Source organism: Macaca nemestrina, chromosome 12, assembly GCF_043159975.1.
Source record: "Macaca nemestrina isolate mMacNem1 chromosome 12, mMacNem.hap1, whole genome shotgun sequence".
Classification (NCBI taxonomy): Eukaryota; Metazoa; Chordata; class Mammalia; order Primates; family Cercopithecidae; genus Macaca; species Macaca nemestrina.
In genome coordinates this window covers 29,991,895-30,018,388 of record NC_092136.1, presented here as the reverse complement: position 1 = coordinate 30,018,388, position 26,494 = coordinate 29,991,895, and the positions used below count along the sequence as shown (strand labels likewise).

Below are 26,494 nucleotides of genomic sequence, written 5' to 3'. Positions count from 1 at the left end.
CTTCTAATAGACTCTCTGGTTTCCTTAAAATCATTTATTCTAAGACACAGACAGGCTCATCCCTGTAAAACAGTCTCTGTGCAATGCAATTATGCTTTTGTTTCTTTCCTTCTTTTTATTTTTATTTTCAGTTTCAGATACATGTGCAGGATGTTCAGGTGTCTTACCTAGGTAAACGTGCGCCATGGTGGTTTGCTGCACCTATCAATCCATCACCTAGGTATTAAGCCCCCCATGTATTAGCTATTTATCCTGATGGTCTCCCTCCCCTCCTCCCCTAACCCCCCAACAGACACCAGTGTGTGTTATTCCCCTCCATGTGTCTATGTGTTCTTATCATTCAGCTCCCACTTACGAGTAAGAACATTCAGTGTTTGGTTTTCTGTTCCTGCATTAATTTGCTGAGGATAATGGCTTCTAGCTTCATCCAAGTCCCTGCAATGGATATGATCTTGTTCCTTTTTATGGCTGCATAGTATTCCATGGTGTATCATGTACCACATTTTCTTTATCCAGTCTATCATTGATGGGCATTTGGGTTGATTCCATGTCTTTGCTGTTGTGAGTAGTGATGCAATGAACATACACGTGCATGTATCTTTATAATAGAATGATTTATATTCCTTTGGGTACATACCCAGTAATGGGATTGCTGGGTCAAATGGTATTTCTGGTTCTAGGTCTTTGAGGAATCACCAAATTAGTTCAATCACCTTAAACTAATTTGCATTCCATGAGCAGTGTAAAAGTGTTCCTATTTCTCCACAGCCTTGGCAGCATCTGTTGTTTCTTGACTTTTAAATACTTGCCATTCTGACTGCTGTGAGATGGTATCTCGTTGTGGTTTTTATTTACATTTCTCTAATGATCAGTAATGTTGAGCTTTTTTCAAATGTTTGTTGGCTGCATACATGTCTTTAAATTCATAAGGAACCACAAAAGAACCCATATAGCCAAGATAATCCTAAGCAAAAAGAACAAAACTAGAGGCATCATGCTAACTGACTTCAAATTATACTATAAGGTTACAGTAACCAAAACAGCATGGTACTGGTACAAAACCAGTACCTTTGAGAAGTGTCTGTTCATGTCCTTGGCCCCCTTTTAAATGGGATTGTTTCTTTTTTCTTGTAAAGTGTTTAATTTCCTTGTAGACTCTGGATATTAGATCTTTGTCAGTTGGATAGGTTGCAAAAATTTCCTCCCATTCTGTAGGTTGTGTGTTCACTCTGATGATAGTTTATTTTGCTGTGCAGAAGCTCTGTAGTTTAATTAGATTCAATTTGTCAATTTTTGGTTTTGTTTCAATTGCTTTTGACGTTTTTGTCATGAAATCTTTGTCTGTGCCTGTGTTGTATGGTATTGCCTAGATTTTCTTCTAGGGTTTTTATAGCTTTGGATTTTACATTTCAGTCATTATTCCATCTTGAGTTAATTTTTGTATAAAGTGTAAGGAAGGGGTCCAGGTTCAATTTTCTGCATATGCCTAGCCAGTTCTCCCAGTACCATTTATTAAACAGGGAATCATTTCCTCATTGCTTGTTTTTGTCAGGTTTGTTGAAGATCAGATGGTTGTAGATGTATGGTCTTAGTTCTGAGGTCTCTGTTCTATTCCATTGGTCTACGTGTCTGCTTTTACACCAGTACCATGCTGTTTTGGTTACTGTAGCCTTGTGTGGTTTGAAGTAGGTTAGTGTGATGCCTCCAGTTTCATTCTTTTTGCTTAGGATTATCTTGACTATATGGGCTGTTTTTTGTTTCCTTATGAATTTTAAAATATTTTTTTCTAATTCCGTGAAGAATGTCAATGGTGTCAATGGTAGTTTGATGGGAATAGCATTGAATCTATAAATTACTTTGGGCAGTATGGCCATTTTCACAATATTGATTTTTCCTATCCATGAGCATGGAATGTTTTCCCATTTGTTTATGTCCTATCTGATTTCCTTGAGCAGTGGTTTCTAGTTCTCCTTGAAAAGATCCTTCACTTCCCTTGTTAGCTGAATTCCTAGATATTTTATTCTCTTCGTGGCAATTGTCAATGGGAGTTCATTCATGATTTGACTCTCTGCCTGTCTGTTGTTGGTGTACAGGAATGCTTATGATTTTTGTACATTGATTTTGTGTCCTGAGACTTTGCTGAAGTTGCTTATCAGCTTAAGAAGCTTTTCGGCTGAGACGATGGGGTTTTCTAGATATAGGATCATGCCATCCACAAACAAAGAAAATTTGACTTCCTCTTTTCCTGTTTGAATACACTTTATTTCTTTCTCTTGCCTGATGGCCCTGGCCCGAACTTCCAGTACTACATTGAATAGGAGTGATGAGAGAGGGCATCCTTGTCTTGTGCCAGTTTTCAATGGGAATGCTTCCAGCTTTTGCCCATTCAGTATGATATTGGCTTTGGGTTTGTCATAAATGGCTCTTATTTTGAGGTATGTTCCTTCAATGCCTAGTTTATTGAGAGTTTTTAACATGAAGGGATGTTGAATTTTATCAAGGGCATTTTCTGTGTCTATTTAGATAATCATGTGTTTTTCATCTTTAGTTCCGTTTATGTGATGAATTATGTTTATTGATTTGCACATGTTGAACCAGCCTTGCATCCTGGGGATAAAGCCAACTTGATCATGGTGGATAAGCTTTTTGATGTGCTGCTGGATTTGGTTTGCCAGTATTTTATAGAGGATTTTTGCATTGATGTTTATCAGGGATATTGGCCTGAAGTTTTGTTTTTCTTTTTGTTGCATCTCTGATAGGTTTTGTTTTCAGGATGATGCTGGCCTCATAAAATAAGTTAGGGAGAAGTCCCTCCTTTTCCATTGTTTTGAATAGTTTCAGAAGAAATGGGACCAGATCCTCTCTCTACCTCTGGTGAAATTCAACTGTAAATCCGTCTGGTCCTGGGCTTCTTTTGGTTGATAGGCTATTAATTACTGCCTCAATTTCAGAACTAGTTATTGGTCTATTCAGGGATTCAAATTCTTCCTGGTTCAGTCCTGGGAGGGTGTATGTGTCCAGGAATTTATCCATTTATCATAGATTTTCTGGTTTATTTGCATAGAGGTGTTTATAGCATTCTCTGATAATTGTTTGCCTTTCTGTGGGGTTAGTGGTGATATCCCCTTTATTATTTTATATTGTGTCTATTTTATTCTTTAATTAGTCTCTCCTTTCTTCTTTATTAATCTAGCTAGCTATCTACTTTATTGATTTTTTTCAAAAAACCAGCTCCTGGATTTGTTGATTTTTGGAAGGTGTTTTTGTATCTCGATCTCCTTCAGCTCTGCTCTGATCTTGGTTATTTCTTGTCTTCTGCTAGCTTTGGAGTTTGTTTTTCTTAGTTCTCTAGTTCTTTTAGTTGTGATGCTAGGATATCAATTTGAGATCCTTGTAGTTTTTTGATGTGGGCATTTAGTGCTATAAATTTTCCTTGTAACATTGCTTTAGCTGCATCCCAGTGATTCTGGTATGTTGTCTCTTTGCTCTCATTGGTTTCAAAGAACTTCTTGATTTCTGCCTTAATTTCATTATTTACCCAGGAGTCTTTCAGGAGCAGGTTGTTCAGTTTCCGTATAATTGTATGGTTGAGTGAGTTTCTTAATCTTGAGTTCTAATTTAATTGTGCTGCAGTCTGAGAGACTGTTATGATTTCAGTTCTTTGTATTGGCTGAGAAGTGTTTTACTTTCAATTATGTGATCAATTTCAGAGTAAGTGCTATGTGGCGCCAAGAAGAATATTTATTCTTTTGTTTTTAGGGGAAGAGTTCTGCAGATATCTATCAGGTCCACTTGGTCCAGAGCTGAGTTCAACTCCTGAATATCTTTGTTAATTTTCTGTCTTGACAATCTAATATTGACAATGGGGGGTTAAAGTCTCCCACTGTTTTTGTATGGGAGTCTAAGTCTCCTTTTAGGTCTCTAAGAACTTGTTTTATGAATCTGGGTGCTCCTGTATTGGGTGCATATATATTTAGGATAGTTAGCTCTTCTTGTTTAATTGAATCCTTTACAATTATATAATGCCCTGCTTTATCTTTTTTGATATTGTTGGTTTAAAGTCTGTTTTGTCAGAAACTAGGATTGCAGCCCCTGCTTTTTTCTGCTTTCTATTTGCTTGGTAAATTTTTCTCCATCCCTTTATTGTGAGCCTATGTGTGTCTTTGCATGTGAGATGGGGCTCTTGAACACAGCACACCAATGGGTCTTCACTCTTTATCCAGCTTGCCATTCTGTGTCTTTTAATTGGGGCATTTAGCCTATTTACACTTAAGGTTAATATCGTTATGTGTAAATTTGATCCTGTCATCATGATGCTCACTGGTTATTTTGCAGACTTGTTTATGTAGTTCTTTCATAGTGTCATTGGTCTATGTACTTCAGTGTGTTTTTGTAGTGGCTGGTAACAGTTTTTCCTTTCACTATTCAGTGATTCCTTCAGGAACTCTTGCAAGGCAGGTCTTGTGGTACCAAATCCCCTCAGCATTTGCTTGTCTGAAAGATATTTTATTTCTTTTTCACTTATGAAGCTTAGTTTGGCCGGATATGAAATTCTGGGTTGGAAATTCTTTTCTTTAAGAATGTTAAATATTGGCCCCCAATCTCTTCTGGCTTGTAGGTTTCTCCTGAGATATCCAATGTTAGTCTGATGGCATTCCCTTTGTAGGTGACCTTGCCTTTCTCTCTGGCTGCCCTTAACATTTTTTCCTTCATTTCAACCTTGGAAAGTCTGATGATTATGTGTCTTGAAGTTGACCTTCTCCTGGAATATCTTGCTGGGGTTCTCTGGATTTCCTGAATTTGAATGTTAGCCTGTCTTTCTAGGTTGGGGAAGTTCTCCTAGATGACATCCTGAAGTATGTTTTCTAGCATGGTTCCATTCTCCCTATCTCTTTCAGGTACCCCAGTCAGTTGCAGGTTTGGTCCTTTTATATAATCCCATAGTTCTCAGAGGTTTGGTTCATTCCTTTTCATTTTATTTTTTTTAATCTAATCTTGTCTGCATGTCCTATTTCAGCAGGATAGTTTTCATGTTCTGAGATTCCCTCCTCCATTTTGTCTATTCAGCTATTGATACTTCTGGTTGCATTGTGAAGTTTTTGTGTTGTGTTTTTCAGCTCCATCAGGTCATTTATGTTCCTCTCTAAACTGATTATTCTGGTTAACAGCTCCTGTAGTGTTTTATCACAATTCTTACCTTCTTTGCATTAGGTTAGAACATACTCCTTTAGCTCAGCAAAGTTCATTATTACCCACCTTTTGAAGCCTACTTCTGTCAATTCATCCATCTCAGCCTCAGTCCAGTTCTGTGCCCTTGCTGGAGAGTTGTTGCAATCATTTGGAAGAGAAGAGACACTCTGGCTTTTTGAATTTTCAGCACTTTTAATGTTGATTTTTTTTTCATCTTCATGGGTTTATCTACCTTCAATCTTTGAGGCTGGGACCTTTGGATGAGATTTTTATGGGGTCTTTTTTGTCAATGTTGTTGTTGCTTTCTGTTTTTCTTTTAACAGCCAGTCCCCTCTTCTGCAGGGCTGCTGCAGTTTGCTGGAGGTCCACTCCAGACTCTATTCACCTGGGTCCCTCCCACACCTGGAGAGATCACCAGTGGAGGCTACAGCAAAGCAAAGATGGCTGCCTGCTCCTTCCTCCAGGAGCTCCATTGCACAGGAGCACCAACATGATGCTGGCTGGAACTCTCCTGTATGAGGTGTCTGGTAACCCCTGTTGGGAGGTTCTACCCAGTAAGGAGGCACGGGATCAGGGACCTGCTTAATGAAGCAATCTGGCTGCCCCTTAGCAGAGCAGGTGCACTGCACTGGGGGGAATTCCACTTGTCTGGACTACCAGCCACCTCAGAGCCAGCAAGCAGGAAAGACTAAGTCTGTTGAACAGGAGATCATGACTGCCTCCCCACAGGGGCTCTGTCCCAGGAAGATTGGGATTCTGTCCATAAATCCCTGGCTGGAGTTGCTGGAATTCCTGCAGGGAAGTGCCACCCAGTGAGGAGGGATGGATCCAGGTTCCACCTAAAGAAGGAGTCTGGCCAAAATCTGCCACAGTCACTGTACTGCACTGTGAGGAATTCTTCTCCATCCAAACCATCCAAACTTTCTGGACCAGTGCGGAAAAATGGCCAACTGAAACTGCAGTGATAGCTGCCTCCCCTCCCCCTGGGAACTTGGTCATCTTAGGCAGTCTCCAGCTTGCTGCCACTGGCTGCAACCCAAGCAGCCTCCGAGAGACTGCACAGCTCTGTGCTTGAGACCAAAGGCCCTGTTGGCACAGGCTCACAAGGGGATCTCCTGATCATGGGTTGCACAGATCCATGGCAAAATTGTGGTTTCCCTGGCAGGGTAGCACATCACTCACTGCCCCCTTTGGCTGGGGTGGGAGTTTGCTTTACTCCATGCAGCTCCCGGCTGGGCCATGACTCCACCCTGCTTTTCCTTGCTCTCCACGGGTCATGACAACCACCTAGTCAGTCTCAATAAGAGGACCTGGATACCTCAGCTGAAAGTGCAGGATTCATTTGGTGTTTTCATTTTTCTCAGTGGGAGCCGCAGACCAGAGCTGCTTCTAATCGGCCATCTTGGCCCCCACAATTATGCATTTGATATGCTTTCTTCCCTGTAACTGTTACAACTGCCTTCCAAGCAACTCAGTTGCTTGCCTCCAGGCAAAAAAAAAATTCTCCATTCAGATAACACCTCTAAAATATTTGAGAATTAAAAATAAATAACTTTCCTATGTGCAACTTGGCAAGGCTGCAACAATTAGCCAAATCACTGGTTTGTCCACTCTAAGACCATCCATAGACTATGTCGAAGTTGATCTCAATGACACTCTGTATGCCTTTGGACTATGTAATATTAGCATTTTTTCTGGCAAATGAATCCAAAACTCCCATTTTATAAAAGTGTAAAAGTATAAAAAAGGGACTCCACTGAGTAAACTATTTAAAAATACTGTGATGGTATAAAAAGGGTAATGGGTTTCTTGAGCTTCACGTGAACTCAGAAAACTCCAGTGCTTATATTTTCAGAAATGCCTCCATGATGTGGGAGGAAAAGGCAGATAAAGCAGTCCATGTTGCTTCACTGATGGTGGCAGCTTCTAATAGCACAGACTCATTCATTCTGAAAATTGAGCTTAATAAGCACCCATTGGGGCCCACAGACTGAAATTGTCTCAAAAGCATAATATGTTATGCCTGAAAGTTTTATAAAATGGAATTCGTTGCAGACATAAAAATCGGGAGATTTCATTTAAAAATCTATATTATTCATTTCTAACATAATTCAGATCTGAAACCCTGGGTCTGTATTCCCATACAGCAATAATCAACTGGAGTTGAAAAGTATCTTTGCTTAGAAGGGAGCCCTATTCTTCACAGCCCCCAAGGGCTGCCTAGTTCTAGCAGGCATGGGAATATGTAGCCAATTAGCCTATTAAAGGGCTATAATTTGTGTAATTTAAGTGGAGCTTCCCATCGATTTTGACCATAGCTAGATAGAGCTCATGGCCAAGAAAGATTGAGTGATATTTAAGACCAGTCTTGGAATACTAAGAGAAAATGAACTATACTCTAGCCACGTGTGCCTCAGCAGAGGATAAGAAATCCTTTCTATTGTTGGCTTTGACAGGTAAGCCTGATAGTTGGGTTTTTCTGCCCTTGGAAGGAAGTGCTTTCATGGTCCACTAGGCTCCCACCCCATTACTTTCCAAATGCAGGGTTCTAACGGCTCATAGCTCTACTATATTTAATGTGGGTTTAACTAGCAGAAACTTTAGAGAGTTTTTGAGCCCTTGAAAGTAAGAGAGATTTAGAACAATTTAGATCCTTTGTTTCTTTCACTAAGCAAACTTTAAAAGAAGACTTAAAGAGAAACTGAATCAGGACATACAAACACCTGTGCCCAAGGCATATAGCTATATTTCCATAATGCTTAGATGTGTATTCTTTTATAATCTGGCATTTCTGAAATCAAAGCACATGGGATGTGTACTTTTCATGTAGTATTTCTTTCCTCACAAACCCAGAAAAGCTATATTAAATCAACGGTACAACTTTAACTTGACAAGATCTTAGAATGGAGAACTATGAGAACCATTATTTGGTTTTAAGTTATTGCTTACAGAATGTCATAAGGATAGAGCCAAGTGATGCTTCTGAGTTAGGATCCAATAGAAGGTACAATGTACTGAATGTGTGTGTCCCCCCAGTATTCATATATTGAAATCTGAATCCCCAATATCATGGTATTAGGATGTGGGGCATTTGGGGGTAGATTAGGTCGTAAGGGTGGAGACCTCATGAATGAGATTAGTGTCTTTATAAAAAAGAACCCAGAGAGCTCTCCCACCCTCCTTCTGCCACATGAGGATACAGCAAGAAGTCAGGATCTGAAGCAAGCCCTCACCAGACAACGAATCTTCTGACGCCTTGATCTTGGACTTCCCAGCCTCCAGAACTGTGAGAAATAAATGTTTGTTGTTTAAGTCACCCAGTCTATGGTATTCTGTTGTAGCAGCCCAAACTGACTAAGACAGAAGGCAAGACTGAAAATCAAGAGAAATACAAACAATAGAAACACATTTATAAAGAATACAGATAATGTTGTTATCTACCACTACTCAAAAATAACTATGCTGAATATGTTTGAGGAAATAAAACAAGATTAAGCAGAAGACTGGAAACCTTAAAAAAAATAAGGGAAAAATATGTAACTGAAAAGTGTAAGGGCAGGAATTTAAAGCTTAGTGGATAAGTTTGATAGCAAATCAGATACCACTGAAGAGTATTAGTAAACTAAAAGATGGCTTAAAAACACTCAGAATGAAGCAAAAAAAGACAAAAAGATTTAAAACGTATGAGAAAAAATAAGGGACATAGGTGATAGAGTGAGAAGGTTAAAAAATAAATGTAATTGGCATCCAAGAAAGAGAAGGGAGAGAAAATGGAGTACAAATAATATGCAAAGAAATAAAAGCTAAAACTTTTCCCATATTGATGAAAGACATCAACCTACAGATTCACAAAGTTCAAAGCCAGATAAATATGAAGCAGCCGAGGGTTGCGGGGGGGAGAAACTAGAGCATACTTTAAAATAATTATAGTTATTATCTCTGGCTTATAACATTAAAAATAAATTTTGCTTCTTTATAACTTTTTCCAAAGTTCTATAATCAGAAAATGTGACCCTAAAAGTTTGTTATTATATCTGTTGTTTCTGGGGTTAAGTACATATCAAGCAAAACGGCTTGGGTCTTCCCTGCCAAGTGTCTAAATCTAGCATTATTCAGTCTTCCACGCCTATTTTTATGTGTTCCCATAGTCTCACCACCCCATACAAATCTCTTTAATATCTTGCATAATCATAGAGTAATATAATTTTCTATGAAATTATTTAAATAAGTTTATTCACTAGACTCCAATGGAAAAAGAATGGCCGTCAGGATCAGATAGATATGAGTTCAGATAATCATTTGGTTCCCCAGTGTCCACAGCAAGCGCATAGTAGGTGTTCAATAAATATTTGTTGGTGGGTGGAAGGGATAAAGGGTGAAATATATTCATTCTTCCACTTAATGAACTAGGGTTTGGAAAAATTACATAATCTCCCCAAGCCTTGCTCTTCTCATCTGTAAAACAGGATAACACTTACCTGGCTGGGCTAGTTTTGAGAAGTAACTGAAATAGTACAGTTTCCTTTTCCCTTACTTGCCTTTGTTCACAAAGCCCCCAACTGCCTTTAAATGCCAATTTCCCAAATACATCTTAAAGAAAACCCCACAGAGAAGTATAAAAGCCCATTGTTGGGCCTATTCAAACGTAATGCAATATTCCACTCCATTTTCTGGGATCCTGGTAATGTCTACCCATGACGGGCTTCCATACCTCATTCCAAGGTGTTGATCACACTTCTGGGTGCCAACCACGGTGTCCGTACATTGGTATCTTTTAATCCTGCACAATAAAGCCTTCAAATTTCATCCTATATCAAACAACCACTGTGCTTATCTCTTATCTCTCATTTATTTTCTGTGCTTCCCAAAGCCACACTGTCTCCTATGATGCTTTTGAAGTTAATTCTAAGACTTGCCCTCCCAGTTTAGACATCTACCTGGTGGGTACATAGGCCATCTGCACCTCATCAGAGCTCCTCCCCAGGGTCAGATTTCAAAACAATCTTTTGTTTTTCCTATTCATTCTCTTTTTAGAAACCTTTGTGTCTCCCCATTGAACTGATTTATGATTCTTTCCTATTTGAGTTTTTAATGAGTGTTTCATTTATCTTCAGTGTGATGGGGTTTTTTTGGTGCAAAGCCAAATGAGAATTTAAAATATATGCATTTCTGGCCTGAAGGAGCATCAAGATCCCGCTTCGCTAAGTGAAATATTCTGTGATTAATAATAAATAGCACATTGCCATGCTACTTTCAGGATTCATCCTGCAGACAGAAACGCACTAGGTTTAGCATGCCCTTACGTGCTATTGCATGAACAAAAAATAGGAATCAAAGGTGCATTTCTCTGGGATATTGTTTCAGATAAATATTTAAAGAAAGACCTTTCTTATTTTTGTTTTCTTTTTTCCTTTGGGCAACTGTATGAGGTGGTTCACTGCCAGGTCAGTTTACAGAAGCATATGTGATGGTTTTGGAATGGCTCTATAGTGAACACTTAAGTCTCCCAGATTCTTTTGCCAGCTCAAAGCACCCATTCCTCAACTTCTACAAGAGTGCTTTGCAGCTGAGAACTGGCACTTGCAACTTTTAGAGAACTGCCCTTGGGCATGGCCACCACCCTGCACTTGATATGTGTACTTCATATGAATTGAAAAATACCTAGGAGATTTTTGTCTCCCTATGCCAACCCCAGGGTTGCCTGTGGGCAATGACTGAGGGGTATGGAAGTTTCCAAGCCCAAACAGTGTTTCTGGAGGTGTAATTGATACTCCACAGAGCCCGTGAGATCAGGTTGAGTCTGGGAGTTCAATTGAAAATGCTCTTGCTTGATGCCATCCCCATTCTTATCTTGCTTCCTCAACTCGTTACTGGTTGATCCTGGGAGTGCTTCCTTTGATAAATCAGTTGGACCCAAGCACCTGACTCAAGGTCTGCTTGGGGAAGAAAACTAACCTGAGACAACTCTGCTGTTTTCTTAGCCCTGGACATCAAGGTCCCTCATGCCTTCCCTCAGTCTCACTCCTGGAGGTGAATATACCACAGAAAGGCAGCTGTCTTAACCCTGGGCATCAGGCCCTGTGTGCAGCACTCCTCGGCGGTGAAAAGATCTTGGGGAGTATGATTAGCCAAGCAAGTAGAGGCCAGGTCCTCGTGAGAGGACCTCCAACCTCCACAGATACACTCGCCTCGGGCTCCAGGCCAGCCCCACACAAGCCAAGATGTTTTACCTGAAAGAATTAGGTAGTCTAAGACATTGGGCTTCCCTGACTAAATAGCGTGGACCTAAAATCTGCCATGAGAGGATTCCCTCTGATGATTTGGTGCTGTCCGTGTAAAGCAAGTAACCTTTTTACAAGTCTGGGGCACAGAGGAGGCCCCAAGAATGACAGCGACTGCCTTTTTCATGAGCCTCAATTACAGGTCTGAGACACGGATTTTAGTGGATTCAAGGCAAGTAAAGTGACATCCTTTTCTCACCTGATTGTCATACTCAACATAAAAGTAGCTGAGATGACCAGGTCCATAAATTCTATAGGAAGTAGACAGGATGATAGTGATATCAGGGAATAACTATATCAGGACAAGGTGGAGTTATTTTCAGGAAAAGTGGTTCCTCAGTGCACACTCATGACACCATTTTCTATGTCCTCCAGTGAAATCAATAATATTAAATGTGTGAAAAGGAAGTCCATACTCTTCATTCCTAACCTGGGAACAGATGCCCCCTCCATATTCTCTTATAAACACAAAACTCAGGAGTAGATCCTAGCTGTGGTGAGACAACAGACCTCTTCTTTAATTTATTGTTATCCACCAGTGTATGCCTGTCTATAATGAACAAATGAATCTAGAATTTTAATATGATACACCAGCCTTGCATGAATATATGCCTTTTCCTTTTGCTTAAGTCTCCAAGCCATAAATTCAAATTTGGAGCTGAGAGCTACAAAAAGCCCCTAGAAGCCAAATAGTTCAAGCACTGCTTTGCCTTTCAGAAGTCCAGCATGTCACACAGAATGACGAAGTGCTATTAACTATTGATTTGATTCATTTTCTTGGATCTTCACATATTTAATGAGTGCCTCCTCTGTGCCCAGCTGAATAAGCCATTAGAAGATGTTTTTCTGTATGTTTCATTTAGAATTTTTTTATTTAAACCCTGAAATAGAAGTGATGCCAGTTCAAGCTATTCTACTAAGGTGCTTTATACTTTTCAAGGCTCTCCCAGCTTCACTTAAACACTCACCAAAAAAAAAAAAAAAAAAAAAAGATTTGGGGCTTTCCTTCCACTTATTCCCCAGGTCAGATTTTTACCCAGCACAATCTTTTTCAATCAAAAAAGAGAGTTAATAGTTCAACGAGTACTTGAAGGGATGTCATTGCAGGAAATTCAGCTTTACTTCTTTGGGCCAACTCAACTCATTCTGACCAGAAGAGGGAAAGACAGAGAGAGAGTAAGAATGGGGAGAATAAATATATATAATTTTTTTTCACTTGCACCAATTCTTCCTAAGTGACTAGTACCTTTCTTAATTTTGCTTCTATAATTACATCGGAGGATAAGTTGTGAACCAATGAATACAGTAAAGGTAATCACGGGTCCTTAGATGAATTTGAATGAGGTGCAGGGTCTCAGCAAACACTAACCAACCCCAGAAGTTGACTGTAGTCTAGATTGCAGCAAAGATTTCATCAGGTGCAATTAATTGAAGTGGGTTCATACTACTTAGCCTGCCGTGCTGTCTGAAAAGAAATTTCTTAATCTACAGGTAGAGTGCTGAGTTAAATGGAACCAAATTCTAATTTAAATGCTTCTGCTGAGAATAATCATTGGAGATTTGTTGGAATTGGAGCTCCCAGTTTTATCCTATTTGTGTTCTCCTTGTGGTACTAGATAGAACTGTTGATGCAGAGATCACCATTTAACCAGGGCACATTTGTGTAGTTAATGCAGTGTGGACAGTTGATCAGGGCACAATTACAAGAGATGAGACAATTAGAAGAGACCCAGAGACACTTCTTTATGATAGGAGCAGCCATTTTCCAATATGCTGCATGGCAAAGTTTGAACAAACCCTTCAGAAGATATGAAATCCTCTGGGAAGTATTGTAGGCTCTCTCCACAAATAACACTGTAGTCTCCACTCACTCCCATGACCCTACAAAGGACTAGGCTTGCTCTTACACACAGAGAAGAGCTTGTGCATGTGCACACGTGTATGTACAGAATATCAATTCTTAGATCTAACATTATTTTTTTAAATCAGCAATGCAGATGATTCATATTTTGAGTATCCTTCAGATAATGCAACCCTAAAATATATGTTATTCAGCATTAATCAAAGGCTTATCTAATAGTTTAGAGAAACAACCAGATGGTGATCTGCCTGACTGTGGTACTTAATTTTATGTGTCAACTAGACTGGATCATGAAACGCCAGATATCTGGTTAAGCATTATATCTGGGTGTGTCTGTGAGGGTGTTTCTGGAAGAAATTGGTGTTTGAATTGGTAGAACGAGTAAAAAGGATTGCTGTCTCCCAATGTGGGCAGGCATCATCCAATTTGCTGAGGGCCAGAATAGAATAAAAAGGTGCAGGAAGGGATAATCTGGGTTATCTCTCTGCCTGAATGCTTCAGTGGGGCATCCATCTCTGCCCTCAGCACTCTTGGTTCTTAGACTTTAAGATGCTTACTGAAGTCTACACTATTGGATCTCCAGCCTTCAAATTACACCACTAGCTTTCCTGGTCTCCAGCTTGTAAACAGCATATCATAGCACTTCTTAGCCTCCATAATTGTGTGAGCCAATACTTTATATGTGTGTGTGCGTGTGTGTGTGTGTATGTGTGCATGTGTGTGTATATATATATATATATACATACACACACACATATATACAAATTATATTAGTCCTGTTTCTTTAGAGAACCATGACTAATACAAAGCTGTAGACCTCTATTAAGTTAGCTCCTCAAGGAAACACCTTCATGAGGTGTCTTAGGTTGGGTTCTCCCAGAAGTCGCCTGTGTGACAAGGCTTTGAGTGCAAGTAGTTCATTTAGGTGACAGTCTTAGGAAGAACCAACAGTGGAATGAGGGAAATGAGGTGGGGATTATTATAAATGAGAAAGGAGATAAGACTGCATTATCAAGGAGGTTACCACAGGGGATAACTGAGTTGGAATGATGTTTAGAAACTCTGGGAGACAGTGTGGAGCATGTCTCATCATTATCCTACTCACAGAGGAAAGGATATGAGTTATAACCTACCAATTGCCATTAATCATTTGTTGAAGGATGATGAGATGAACATTAACTCTTCATACCTCCCATTTGCCCACCTATAGAAACCTGTGCACCCTGAGAGCCAGAGGAAGTCTCAGACAGGGCAGAAGGCGCATGAAAATGCAAGACAGTTGGGTTGGCATGCACAGAAATGGTGTGCATGATCAAGTCCAGCTACCTTTTTCTTTTCAGGAAAGGGAGAATGATCTACTTTTTAGAAAGATATAATATTTAAAAATTAACATTTCTATAATTTACAAAACTCTAGTGAACAACATTTCCTCAGCACCCATCCTTAGATAAGGGGAAGAAAGGAGTAGATGTTTAGAATAAAATCAGCAATGGTTGCATCTCCAGATGAATGTGTGTTCACTTTCTTTTAATCTCCATCCCATCTAATACTTATTTTTTATTGTTCTTGTTCAGCTTCTAAATTATTTTATTTTACTTTAATTACTTATACCCTGCTTGCTTTAAGAAAGAGTTTACGGTGATTTACAAAACTATACATAAAAAAATATACTTCTTTTTTTGCAAATGTTATGTTAATGAAATATTTATGATTGCCAGATACCACCTGAGCTAAAAACCAAGCCAGGCAGGGTGCTTATTTTGTTTCTTTAATATGAGCTGAGTTTTGGAGCTATAAGATTATCTGAGAGTTCCAGGAAAGGAAACAGATCCAGAGTCAGCAAAATTGATGACTGTCATCTAACTGGTAGTAAGGGCCAGGGATGGAGAGATGTTTGTCTCAAATCTTAGCATACTCTTGCCATCCGCCCATTGTCACTTGTCACCAAAATCAAGGAAACAACTTGTGACAGAATTTTGGTTCTGTTTAGAAAAGGCATTAACTTTCTCATCAGGGCATTGTTCATCCTGGAAATCTACTTAACACGACTCTATTTAACTCTACTTAACTCTTAGAGACAGCCATCACATGGCCTCTCTTCTCTTCCTCACTTTTTCCTGTTCAGCTTATATTTGAGTTTTGTGACTCTGGACCAAACCAAATATTTTTTACTCCCAGGAAGGTCTTCACCAACCAGGAATAATGACACCAACTGGTGATGTAATCCCCACTGAAAACTCTTTTTATCCCTTTCCAGCCAATGGAATTCATCCCCCCTGATGTTTTCTAGCCCTCTGGGGGTGTGAATGAGAAATTCTCATTCTCTCTCTATGTGAAATTATGCTTGGATTGCACACACTGTTATTTTTTCATCCGGCAGCAATTTAGAGGCTGAGGCTTACAATTAGCTATTTGATCTTAATCAGTATTGTCCTTGGGCATGGTACACTATGTCTTTCGGATACCACTTTTCCGGTGTTTGGATGGCCTATTTAATTAGACAGCTGAAACTGCCTGTGCCTAAGAGACAGGTCAACTTGCAAAATTTTTTGAAAAGTTCTGGTCATTTCATTTCTTCTTCAAAATCAACCTGATACATTCTCATTTGATAGAGTAGATGGGTAACCTTTGTAGGTGTTAGAAACTTCACTGTCCAAATACAATCTGCTTGGTAACATTAGTTTTCTTGGGGTTTCCCCAAATCTCAGAAGATTTCTGCTTCAGCTCCTTGGGGGTGGATAATAACTCTAAACTACTGGGGGAAATGTTCCCCAGTGGTATTCATAGCCAACTTCTCAAACTATAAGAAATGTTTGCTATGAAAATAGCCCGAGCTAGGCAATTCTGTTCTGTTTAGCCTTGGGGATGAAGAGAATGACCTTGCAGAAGAGTCCTCGGCTGCTAAGCACATTTGAGTCCTAGCAGATCCCACCCAGTTCATGGCATACTGGAAGCATGTAATAACTTTCATCATCACCATCACTATTACCAAAAACCTTGCTAGAAGAAGCTGTAGCTGGAAACTGCATGGCATGTAACATTCTTCTAAGGACTAGGAAAGGGCTAAGATTGGAATTGTTTTATAGCTTTGTCAAAAGGAGGGGAAAATATATACTGGATAGCCCTGCCTTATTTCCCCAGTGCCTGGTACCTAGTAGACACTCAAAAATGTCTAGCTGGGTGAATCTGTAAAGTGCAAATGATCAAAGTATCTACTACATGGGAACATTGAGACAAATAAATGGACCACGTCACATAAAGCCCAGAGCCTGGCCTATATTAACGATAGACAGAATAATGACTATTGCTTTAGTACCTGTATATCAACAAGAGTACCTTGCATTTTGCAAAAGGGAAGCTTTCATTTTCTGGCACAGGAAGAGGGACATGTAGTTAATGTCCCACAAGGGGAGGGACAGGTGGTAAATGTCCCACAAGGCAGATGCCTTTAAGGAAAAGTGGGGCTCTATAACCATTGCCAACAGGCTGATGTCTGTCTTGGATCCCATAATGTCAGGGATGCTTGTTTCCAAGAGAAGTTAATTGTGCTGTGCTCTCGCTGTTTGCACCCTTCTCTTTCAACCCTCAGTAGGTAGACAGTCCATCCCAGTTCTAATGAAATAGCTCTTAACCCAGAACCCAAATACAATCTGCCTCCCACATTACGTCCTGTCTCAATGACCTCATCTGCCAAAGAAAAAGCCAAAAGGGCCTTGACAAGAATCAGACAGGTGCAAGCAAAGCCTTAGCAAAGCAATGGTGGGTCTGGCCCTTTCAACACTGATGGGTGCTCTGTTCCCAACTCTTGGAGGTAGTCTTGCTGCATTGTTCAGATGGCCTCACCTTGGTATTTGGCTCTAGTCTTGGTACTTGGCTAGAATGCTGCCCATGCTGAAATAATTCCTGAGTAGTAAAATACACCCCTTATGTCACAATCCCCAAGCCTCTTGCCCTGCATGAGACATAGCAGTGTTTTGGTCAAGAGGCCACAAGGCCCATGGAGCCCAGGAGAGTTCATACTAAGATGTCACTTGGGCTAGGTAGACCCAAGCTCATCTAACAAGGATTGATCTAAATGAAAAGAAAACTTTTCACCAAAATTAAAAAAAAAAAAAAAAAAAAAAAAAAAAAAAAAAAACTACACATACATACACCTTGGTAACTATAAAAGGGCAGCTTCTACCATGTTCAGTGACAGCTTTTGTTTTTTGGATCTAAATCCAAATGGGATGGCATCCCTCTGAATACACCAAGGAGGACATTACAGATTCATTTCATATTAGGGAGGGTGAATAGAGGAGAGACCCAGGTAATGTGTAAGAAGACAGTCGCCCGCTAGCTAATGGTCTTTCTGGGCTCCTCCAGTCTGCAAAGGCTCTGGGCTATCAAGAGCATATGGGTAATAGCCATGGATTCCTTGGGACTGTTCTCCATGGAATTAGCCCTATGCCCTTCATACCCTCTCAAGACAGAGTGCTCCTTTGTTTTTCTCCCTGCCCCTTTAACAAAATACCAAAATGTTACTCTGAAGTCTTGACTGCTTCTTTCTTTTTCTTCTCCCTGTCCTTTTAACAAAATACCAAAATGTTAACTCTGAAGTCTTGTCTCCAAAATGACCAGCAGGGGACTGACACAGACCACACTAAATGAGTGACTAATAAAACCCCATGAGAAAAAGGGAGGCTGGCCAGATAACATGATGCTTTGAGCAACCTGCTCTGGAGTGTCCGAATCTAGTTTCTCCCCAACATTACTCTATTTGTCATTTCTAACAGCCCCCTCCCAAGGCTGTCCAGGGTACAAAGTCTCAGCATTCAACATGCCTAATGTGGGTGTCTTTTCCTGGGATCCAGTATTTCTTTACAACAATGACACCAGCAGCACCTACTTGTCCTTTTAAAACCAGATCTTTCTTGCCTGTATGTTGGTGCAGCGGTAGCAATATTTAGTGTTTAGCAATGGCTTCGGGAGATTTGCAAAGGAAACTCAGAAAGTCTTGGAAGAGTTTTCTTAAATCCTGGGACTTTGAGAAAGTTATGTCATAATTGTCTAGATTGTAGAAACTAGTGTTGTTGCCCTAATCCCTTATCCAGGGAATCCCTTACTTTCTGTCATACTTTTAAATGGCCGTAATGTGGAATCAGAAACAGTGGGATGGCTCCTATTACTCAACTCAGTGCCTTATGTGGATCATCTCATCCCCTCCCTACAAACACCCTAAGAGGAATTTGGTATTATTTTTCTGGAGATTATAAATGGGGAAACTGAGGCTCATAGGAGCTAAATGACTCGCTCAAGACCACCTGACTAGTTCATTGAAGACTCAGTGTCAAACCAAGGTTTTTCTGGCCACAGATTCTAAGGTGATTCTTCACCTTGGGGTGTACCATCTCACGATGGACAAAGATGTATGTCTTCTGTGTATTAAGGATAAGAGAGGTCTTAGAACTGTGAAAAAGGAAGTAAATAATTCCATTTTTAAATGCCTCATCCTCAGAGATTTCAAAATACTTTGCAATAATTCCACCTAGGCTGCAGTATATGTATCTGTCCCTGATGGGAGAGACGATAGTTTACCCACTAGAGGTCTCAGTACATTCTCACTGGTTCGGCTTCATGTTTTCATGAACATCCCAAAGTTCCTAATTGTTTATTCTGATGAGACGCGCGGGTCTCCCCTTTGAAGCTGAAGCATAAAGTGTGCCTCTCAGCCTGAGCTCTTTTCTTCCCAGGCCTTGGGACAGGCCAGTGGGAACTTTCTGAGACTCCCAAACCCAAATGAATCCAGATTCACCATTTTTCTTTAATTGGTGGAGGCCGATTTGTTTTGCTCCAAGGCGCGTCAGAGCCGGCAGTGTGAGCATTGTGCCCCAAGAGTTAGCCCGTTTCATCGTCCTTCATTAGGATGCAGGGGGAAGTCCCGGCCCGTCAACTGGGCCGGGGGAACAAAGGCAACATGGAAATTAGAGCAGGACGATGAATCCCTTGCTCTCCACTTTTTCAAAACAAGATTCTGACCATTTACTCAAGGACCCATTTTGTCGTTGTGTTCCATACAAAGAAACAGGAAACTTCAGAGGGAAGAAGGGGCCCCAGTTTCCTACACGGTGGCCCAGGGAGGCTGGAGGTTGCTGACGGTGTTGGCAGGAGGCTAGCTTGGCCTCAAGGCAGAGGAGGGGGCTGTTCCCCTTGTTATGCTTCCGAGGAGGTCACCCAGGCACCAGGGGAAGTTTTTCCTCCTTCGGAAGCAATCTAGGGCAGGTGAGGCCCGGGATAGTGGACCTTGAAGTCTGTCCCATCGGGGCTCTCACACCTTCTTGACCGCTGGTAGTAGGCCAAATCTAGCTGATTATTTTGCATTCTTTAACCTGTCCCACAAAAGTCTGAAGGAGAAATTTCTCCCCAGACCAATGGAATTCCTTTGAAAATAAATTCATTTCCAGCTTGACACGGATAGATCCTAGTTTCTGCAATGCAGGTCCCAAGTCTTATTTTGAGGACAGGTGTTGATAATGAATGGCTCATCTTCTAAATTGCCAAAACCTTTTAGTGACCAAAGTAGCTCTCAAAATCAAAATATGTGTACCCTTTGAATGAACAGTTCAGCATCTAAGAATTTATCTTACAAAAATATTTCTACGTACGAGCAAAGAAATATATGTAAGGATATTCATTGCAGTGCTCTTCATAATAGCAAAATATTAAAAGCAATATCAAGTCCATCTTAAGGACTTGGATGACTATATAATTATATTAATACATTCAGCCATACAATGAATACTCAGCAATCATTTTTTCAAATCAGTATAACAACATGGACAGATCTCGAAAAAATATCCGTAACATGGGGACTGAAAATCAATTGAAAAATTGTATGAATACTTAATCCACTTGTGTTTAAAACAAGGTTTTTCAACCTTGGCGCTACTGATCTTTGAGCCAGATAACTGCTGTAGGGCCTGTCCTGTGCGTTATAGGATGTTTAGCAGCATCCCTGGCCTCTACCCACTAGATGCCAGCAGCACACCACCTCACTCCTACAATTATCACAACCAACACTGTTTCCAGACATTGCCAAATGTCCCCTGTGGGTAGAGATGGAGAGCAAAATCACCCCTGGTTGAGAACCACTGGTTTAAAATAATGGCACATAGATCACTTAGGTTTGCATACCATAGGAAAAAAAGTCTAGAAGAATAGCCACCAAGTTTCTTACAATGCTTCCACTGGGAACCAGGATTGGGCAGGAAAAAACAATGTTCTCTTTTTATTCTATACACCTCTGTACTATTTGATTTTTTTGACATATATTTCTGCAATTAAGTAGAAAATCTACTTCTATTCCACTCCACTCACAGACATACACATACATAAGGAAAATAAAGAGAATAGTTTCTATCAAGAGATTGCACATCAGAATTCTATTTGGAAAAGAGAAACAGATGAACTCTACCTGGGAAGGGAAGTCCTTTAAGAGGACTCGCTAATGGGGCATAATGGTAATCAGAGTTCATCAGTCAAGCATCTGGAGTCTCACCAAAACATACAGCAAGTGTCGTGTCTGAGAGATTGTGAACTAAATGAGAAACATGAAATTATGGCCTCTGGTTTTGAATTTGATGGGGACCAGTGTCTTGCATTCTCTGCTTCAAATCACTCATCTGCAAAACTGAGCATCTACCTTTCCACAAAGACTTGAAGAGATCGTTAAAGCAGCACCTATGAAATGGTTTCCCCTCATCAGATGTGGCACTGCATAAATGAAAGAATTCTCATTAATATTGATTTTGGTCATTAATATTGATTTTAAAGCTATTAAAAAAAAAAAAAGAGCCTAGTCTAATTTGGGCACTTAAGAGTTTGGGGAATCCCAGATGCTTGGGTTTCTTCCTAATTTCAAAATAATTCCTGCCAGAATTTTTTGAATTTGTTGGTATCCTCATGAGGAAAACAAGAAAATAAATCTTTTCATTCTTTTTTGCTTTTCTAACTGATAGACTGCTCTGGAAAAATTGCTAACTAAGGTTTACTCAGAAATTATAACATAAACTGCCATAGCCACTTTTTGTGATGTATCCCCCAGTGAGTTAGTTGAAACTCGTGCCAAATTTCCTAGAAGGAAAAATGAACCTGGATCTTATAGAAAACAGACAAACAAAAAACATTTAGTCCCCCCATATCGATGCCAGTAAATGACATATCAGATATCCATCGGTAACACCTTCACCTTGCTATAACTACGTAGTACTAAGGGAATTATGGCTTTTGAACAATATTTTGAAAACCAGCAAGGGAGAATTTTCCTGCCCATCTATGCTGATGTTTTAAAGTAATTTGAGACAGTTTGTGAATTAAGTTATGAATCAGGTCATGGTGATATATTTTACATTCTTTTTTCATTATGTTTCTTTTTTTCTTGATTGAATAACAATGCTGAGAAATCTGTTTTGACTCACAAGCTACCAATGAATATTTTAATCATAAGTTTTAGACCAATTTATTTTTCTTTCCTAATTTGACTCAGCTTCTTAAAGGCATTTTGGCTTTATTTGGTGATATTTTTCTTCTTTCCAATTCTACTCTTCTTTATCAAAGGATTGTGTAGTTCATTCGTCAAGAAATTAAGCCTTTCCTCTTTTTGTTTCCTCCTCTGAATCCAAAGAGTGAAGCTCAGGATTTGCCAGTGTCAAGAAACTAGAATCGCTCTACATACAAATTCTTGAAGCCAAGAGAATGCAACATTTCTCTGGTCTGCCTTGCACACAACATGGCAGGCTCAAATGAGGCAAGAACCACAAAGCAGAACATCATTTTCTACGTCTCTAGCATAGTCACACTCAAGTCAGCTGTGCCAAACCAGGGCAAGGATGCTTTTAGTAGAAATCAATGGCACACACAGGGACCCACTATTGAAACCATGGTTTCCATCTGCGTTGTTTGCAAGAAAACATTAGTGAAAATTAATTCAAAACATACACAAATTTTAGAGAATACTGCCAGACCAGGCTGTTAGATGACCAACAGAACACCTGTGCATGCTAGTTAGAAGCCACTGTAGTAGACACTGTTGGTGCTCTGCCCTCAGGTCTATTTTCAGTGTTTCTGTGGGCCGTTTTCCCCTCCCCATCCTATGGTATTTTACTTCCAGTGGACTGTATCTGTGACTCTCTTTCAGGGAACTGCTCAGGAGCTACTGGAACCACTTTGCCCACATGCATAGAAAGCCAAGTGTGTCCACGGTTTATGTCCTCCAGTCCCCCAGGGCAGTCTGTACCCAGTGACTGATTGCTGTGGGGATATGAAAGCCCAGATCCCTTGCCTTAAAGCTAGAACATTACTCTAAAGAGTAATGTACATTCCAGATCTCATGACAGGTTAACACTGGGGTTGGTATTTTGCCTGAAATCGCACCCCTACTTGGCCTCCTTCCCTTCCCAGGTCAGCTTCCCACTCCCCTATCAGCTTCTCCAGGGAGCCTGTCCTTAACACTTCCCTTGTGTACACATTCTCAACTCACGATCTGCTTTGGGGAAATCTACCTAGGACACTATCTGTCCTCCTTTGCTCTCCCCCAAATTCTTGTTCTTATGCACATCTCATTCCATGCTGATGGCTTCCATCTGTGACACCTGTTTTTGGTCTGGTAACCAAGGCCTTATATATGACATGTGTTAAAACATGACCATATAGTTTGTCATCCAATTCACGACACTTTGCCCATGAAAGAGTATGCTACTAATAATTTTGCTCAGCAAAATGTATAGACTGAGATTATCCCTGAGAAACTGGAGCTCATGGTCCCCCTAAATATCTACCCCCTCATTGCAGGGCTTCAAGATGTGCAATAACTCACATTGGAGTCTGTGAATGGTGCCTGGAGTATAAATCTAAAATACAGATCTTAGAATGGACAGGGATACAGACTGAGCCACAGGAAAGTTTGTTGACCTTTTTTCAGTGTTTTCAGTGTTTTTGAGCTCTGAATATTACTGGAGGCCATTGTATCTTTCTCAGAGATATTTGCAGCAAGTATCTGCAGATTGGAAATGCCAATGGACAAACCTAAGAAGTTGCAGACAACCTGACTCAGAAGCAGTTCTGCCCTTCTGAGAACCACTCACTGGGAAGGTCCACACTGTGCACCATCTTGGACAGACCAGCCTAGACATCAAGAAAGAGTAGGCCCTGCAAGCTCTTAAAATCCTTCCATACCAGCCCCATCTGACACCTTAACTCCCACTTAGGAAGCATACTCACGATTTTCACAGCGCTGCCCAGTATAGCCTGCCAAGCAGGCACACTTGTAAGATCCAGCCTTGTCAAGGACGCACGTGCCGTCATGGAAACAAGGGGATGAGGAGCATGCTGTAAGAGAAAAGGCATCCCTCAGTGCCACTGTGCTTTGAGTTGATGTCTTCAGGCCCAGAGTCTTGACCAAAGCCTTTTAATTGCTTATTAAAGTCTTCTTGCAATGTTTTTTATTCCCTTTACTGAATTCATGTTATGATTATTTGAAAATGCCTAAAATAGATACTCATTAAATATCCAATGTTGGTGATATTATTTGATGTTTTTGAGGGCCCCAGAAGTATGCTTAACACTCCTATATTCTGAAGACCACAAGGCAATGCAAACAACAATATTAAACTGATGAAAGCAGAGCCATGCTTGTATCTCTCCCATAGGGATTTCAGTGTACGGAGACATCTTTGGGTAGCTGAAGACCATCTTTTTTCAAATAAAAGCTCAGCATCCTGGCTACAGGGGCAATACAACTGGAAGACAATCTTTATGACATTGTTGAAGGTATATTCAATAATTTCCAAACTTATATTCTGTAATCATTAGTCCCTTGAGATGTTGATATGTTTTACTGAGGGTTCTGAGCTCAAATATGTTAGAGAAATGTTGCTTACTTTCAATGCTAATTAACCAGATTTCCTTACTGCAGAACTTCTCAGTTCAATGCCCTAATATACATTGTGAGTTTCCTAAAATACATTGTGAATTTCAAGCTCATTTGACCTCAAAGCATGCATTTTACAAGGCATCCTGGGGACTATTTTTCTACAGAAAAGATTTTGAGAAACACTCATCTGTGTGTTATCCATCAATCCTACATTCATTTATCCCAATGTAGAAGTAAATTCCTTGGCTCAGTTCAGCAAATCTGTATTGAGTACTTGCTCTGTGGAAGGCATGGGAGCAATACAAAGATGAACGGGACATCCTATTTACCAGATTAAAGCTACTTGAAGAAAATATAAAACAACTATGACTTGAAGTATATAGTTAGTGTATTATGAAGAAAGAAGAGGCAATGACATTCAAAAAAGGGCAAAGTCATAGCTTGTTGGAGCAAGAGAAAAGATTTAGGAGAGGAGAAAGAATGTAGTAGGGACTGTGAAGGATGGATTTTGATGTGCAGGTTGCAGACAGGTGACTTTAGCCAGAGGAAATATCTTGAGGGCAAGTGAACAAACAGGGATGTTTGAAAAATGGGAAGTGGTATTATTTGACAGCATTGATAAAACGCAGGCCAGTATTGCCAAAGTTCTCCAAGGGAGGTTGAGGAGATCATTTCAGAGGAGAAAGACATTCTCCTGACCGTCCCTCAGTCCCAGAGTCACAGACCGGCCAGTCACTGCTGCCCCTACCTGGTTTGCTGACTGTCCTAAGTCCCCACAGATGCCTCTCACTTGGGACCTTGCTCAGCCTATGCCTGCAGGGTGTCACCAAGGGATGAGGATTCAGCCACAGGCTGATCACACCACAGCAGCAAAGCCTCAGAACTGCCAGGCCCTGCACAGCTCCACAGGGAGCAGGCACAGAGACTGGCAAGAGCGCCTGCCGAGACTTCCTGTAGGCAGCATCCTAAAAGAGCGGTAGACAGGAGAGCAGGGTCTCCTGGCCTTTCTGAACAGACAGGACTGAAGAAACACTGATTATTTAGCCACCCACCTTCTTTCCCGAGACTTTCATGTCATACCCTGTAAATAAGGAAACCTTAATGATCAGAATACTATTACAAGTTCTTTTTTAATTCAGTTTTTTTTAATCAAACTTCAAGCATGTGTTTATTTTATAAAACCTGATGCAATCTGATCTCAGAATAATGAGAGTGGGGTGATGGCTTAGGATTGAGCATTTTGTTCAGTTTGGTCAAATCCTACTTCCTAATGTGATCACAGCAAGAATTACAGTCAGGCTTAGAGTTACTCATCAAGTCAATAACATTTACCATTATAGTCTTTTAATACCTATTTTATAGATGGCAAGCAGAGGGTAAGGGTATGCCTAGGGTTAGGCAGCTGTTTAGTTCTTACTAGGTACCAGACTATGCTAAGCTCTCCATTTGTTCTGTCTCTCAGAGCCTCTTTAATGGAGAAGGATCTACTATTACTCCCTTATCACTATCATAATTCCTAATGATCACTATCATTAGGAAACAGAGGCCCAGAGGGGTAGAAGAACTTACCCAAGGTCACATAGCTTGATCTGTCAGAGATCTAAAGCCAATACTCTCAACCATGAGACGTCCCCTTGTGTGAGCTCTAGAGCCGAACAGCTTGGGTACAAATCCCTGGTTCTGCCCATATATCTGTGTGACCTCAGACAAGTCATGCAGCCTCTCTGTCCTTTAGCCACTGCATTTGTATAAGGGAGATAATTCCTAGTTCTGGTTCTGGGTAAGCTTTTCTGAAATATACCTTGCTATTCTTTTTTCTCAGTGTGTAGGCTGTTTCTGAGAACACAGTCTGTTAGGTTTTAATAAGCCTGAGAGGAAGAAAGGAAGGGACATGGAAAGGAGGTATTTGTCTGGAGCAAGCCACAAAATGCCACATTTGTCTCATTGGCCTTTACCTGTGATCTCCTCAAAAATGGCATGGAAGCCATCAAAATTCTTGGAGCCATCAGAATGGAAGAGGACGTGGAGTGAGGATCCTGTGCTCTGGATAGGAGCTGGCCGCTCGTTGCCACAGACACGTTTGATGATCTGGCCATCGCGGTTGTCCCCATCACGAACCTCAACATAGTCATACTGGCACATGTAGTCAAACTCCAGGCTCAACATGACAAACCTGCGGGTGGACAGGGTGACAGAGGGAAGCGGATGGGTCCTGGAAGTCCTGAGACCGCTGGGCACATTCAAGGCCAGATG

General features: G+C 40.5%; 1 protein-coding gene across 2 annotated transcripts in view; it reads right to left on the bottom strand.

Annotated features, from left to right (window-relative positions):
• LOC105471560 (peptidase domain containing associated with muscle regeneration 1) overlaps window positions 1-26,494 on the bottom strand; it is a 99,265-nt gene that overhangs the window by 11,686 nt on the left and 61,085 nt on the right. Inside the window, exons 5-7 of one of the 2 annotated variants that reach the window (XM_011724098.3) lie at window positions 26,197-26,414; window positions 23,590-23,697; window positions 8,424-8,474 (exon numbers count right to left, since the gene is read on the bottom strand). In XM_011724098.3, coding sequence (XP_011722400.2) covers window positions 8,424-8,474; window positions 23,590-23,697; window positions 26,197-26,414 — 377 coding nt within the window. The remainder of the gene's footprint in view (window positions 1-8,423; window positions 8,475-23,589; window positions 23,698-26,196; window positions 26,415-26,494) is intronic. The other variant, XM_011724099.3, reaches the window with a different exon arrangement.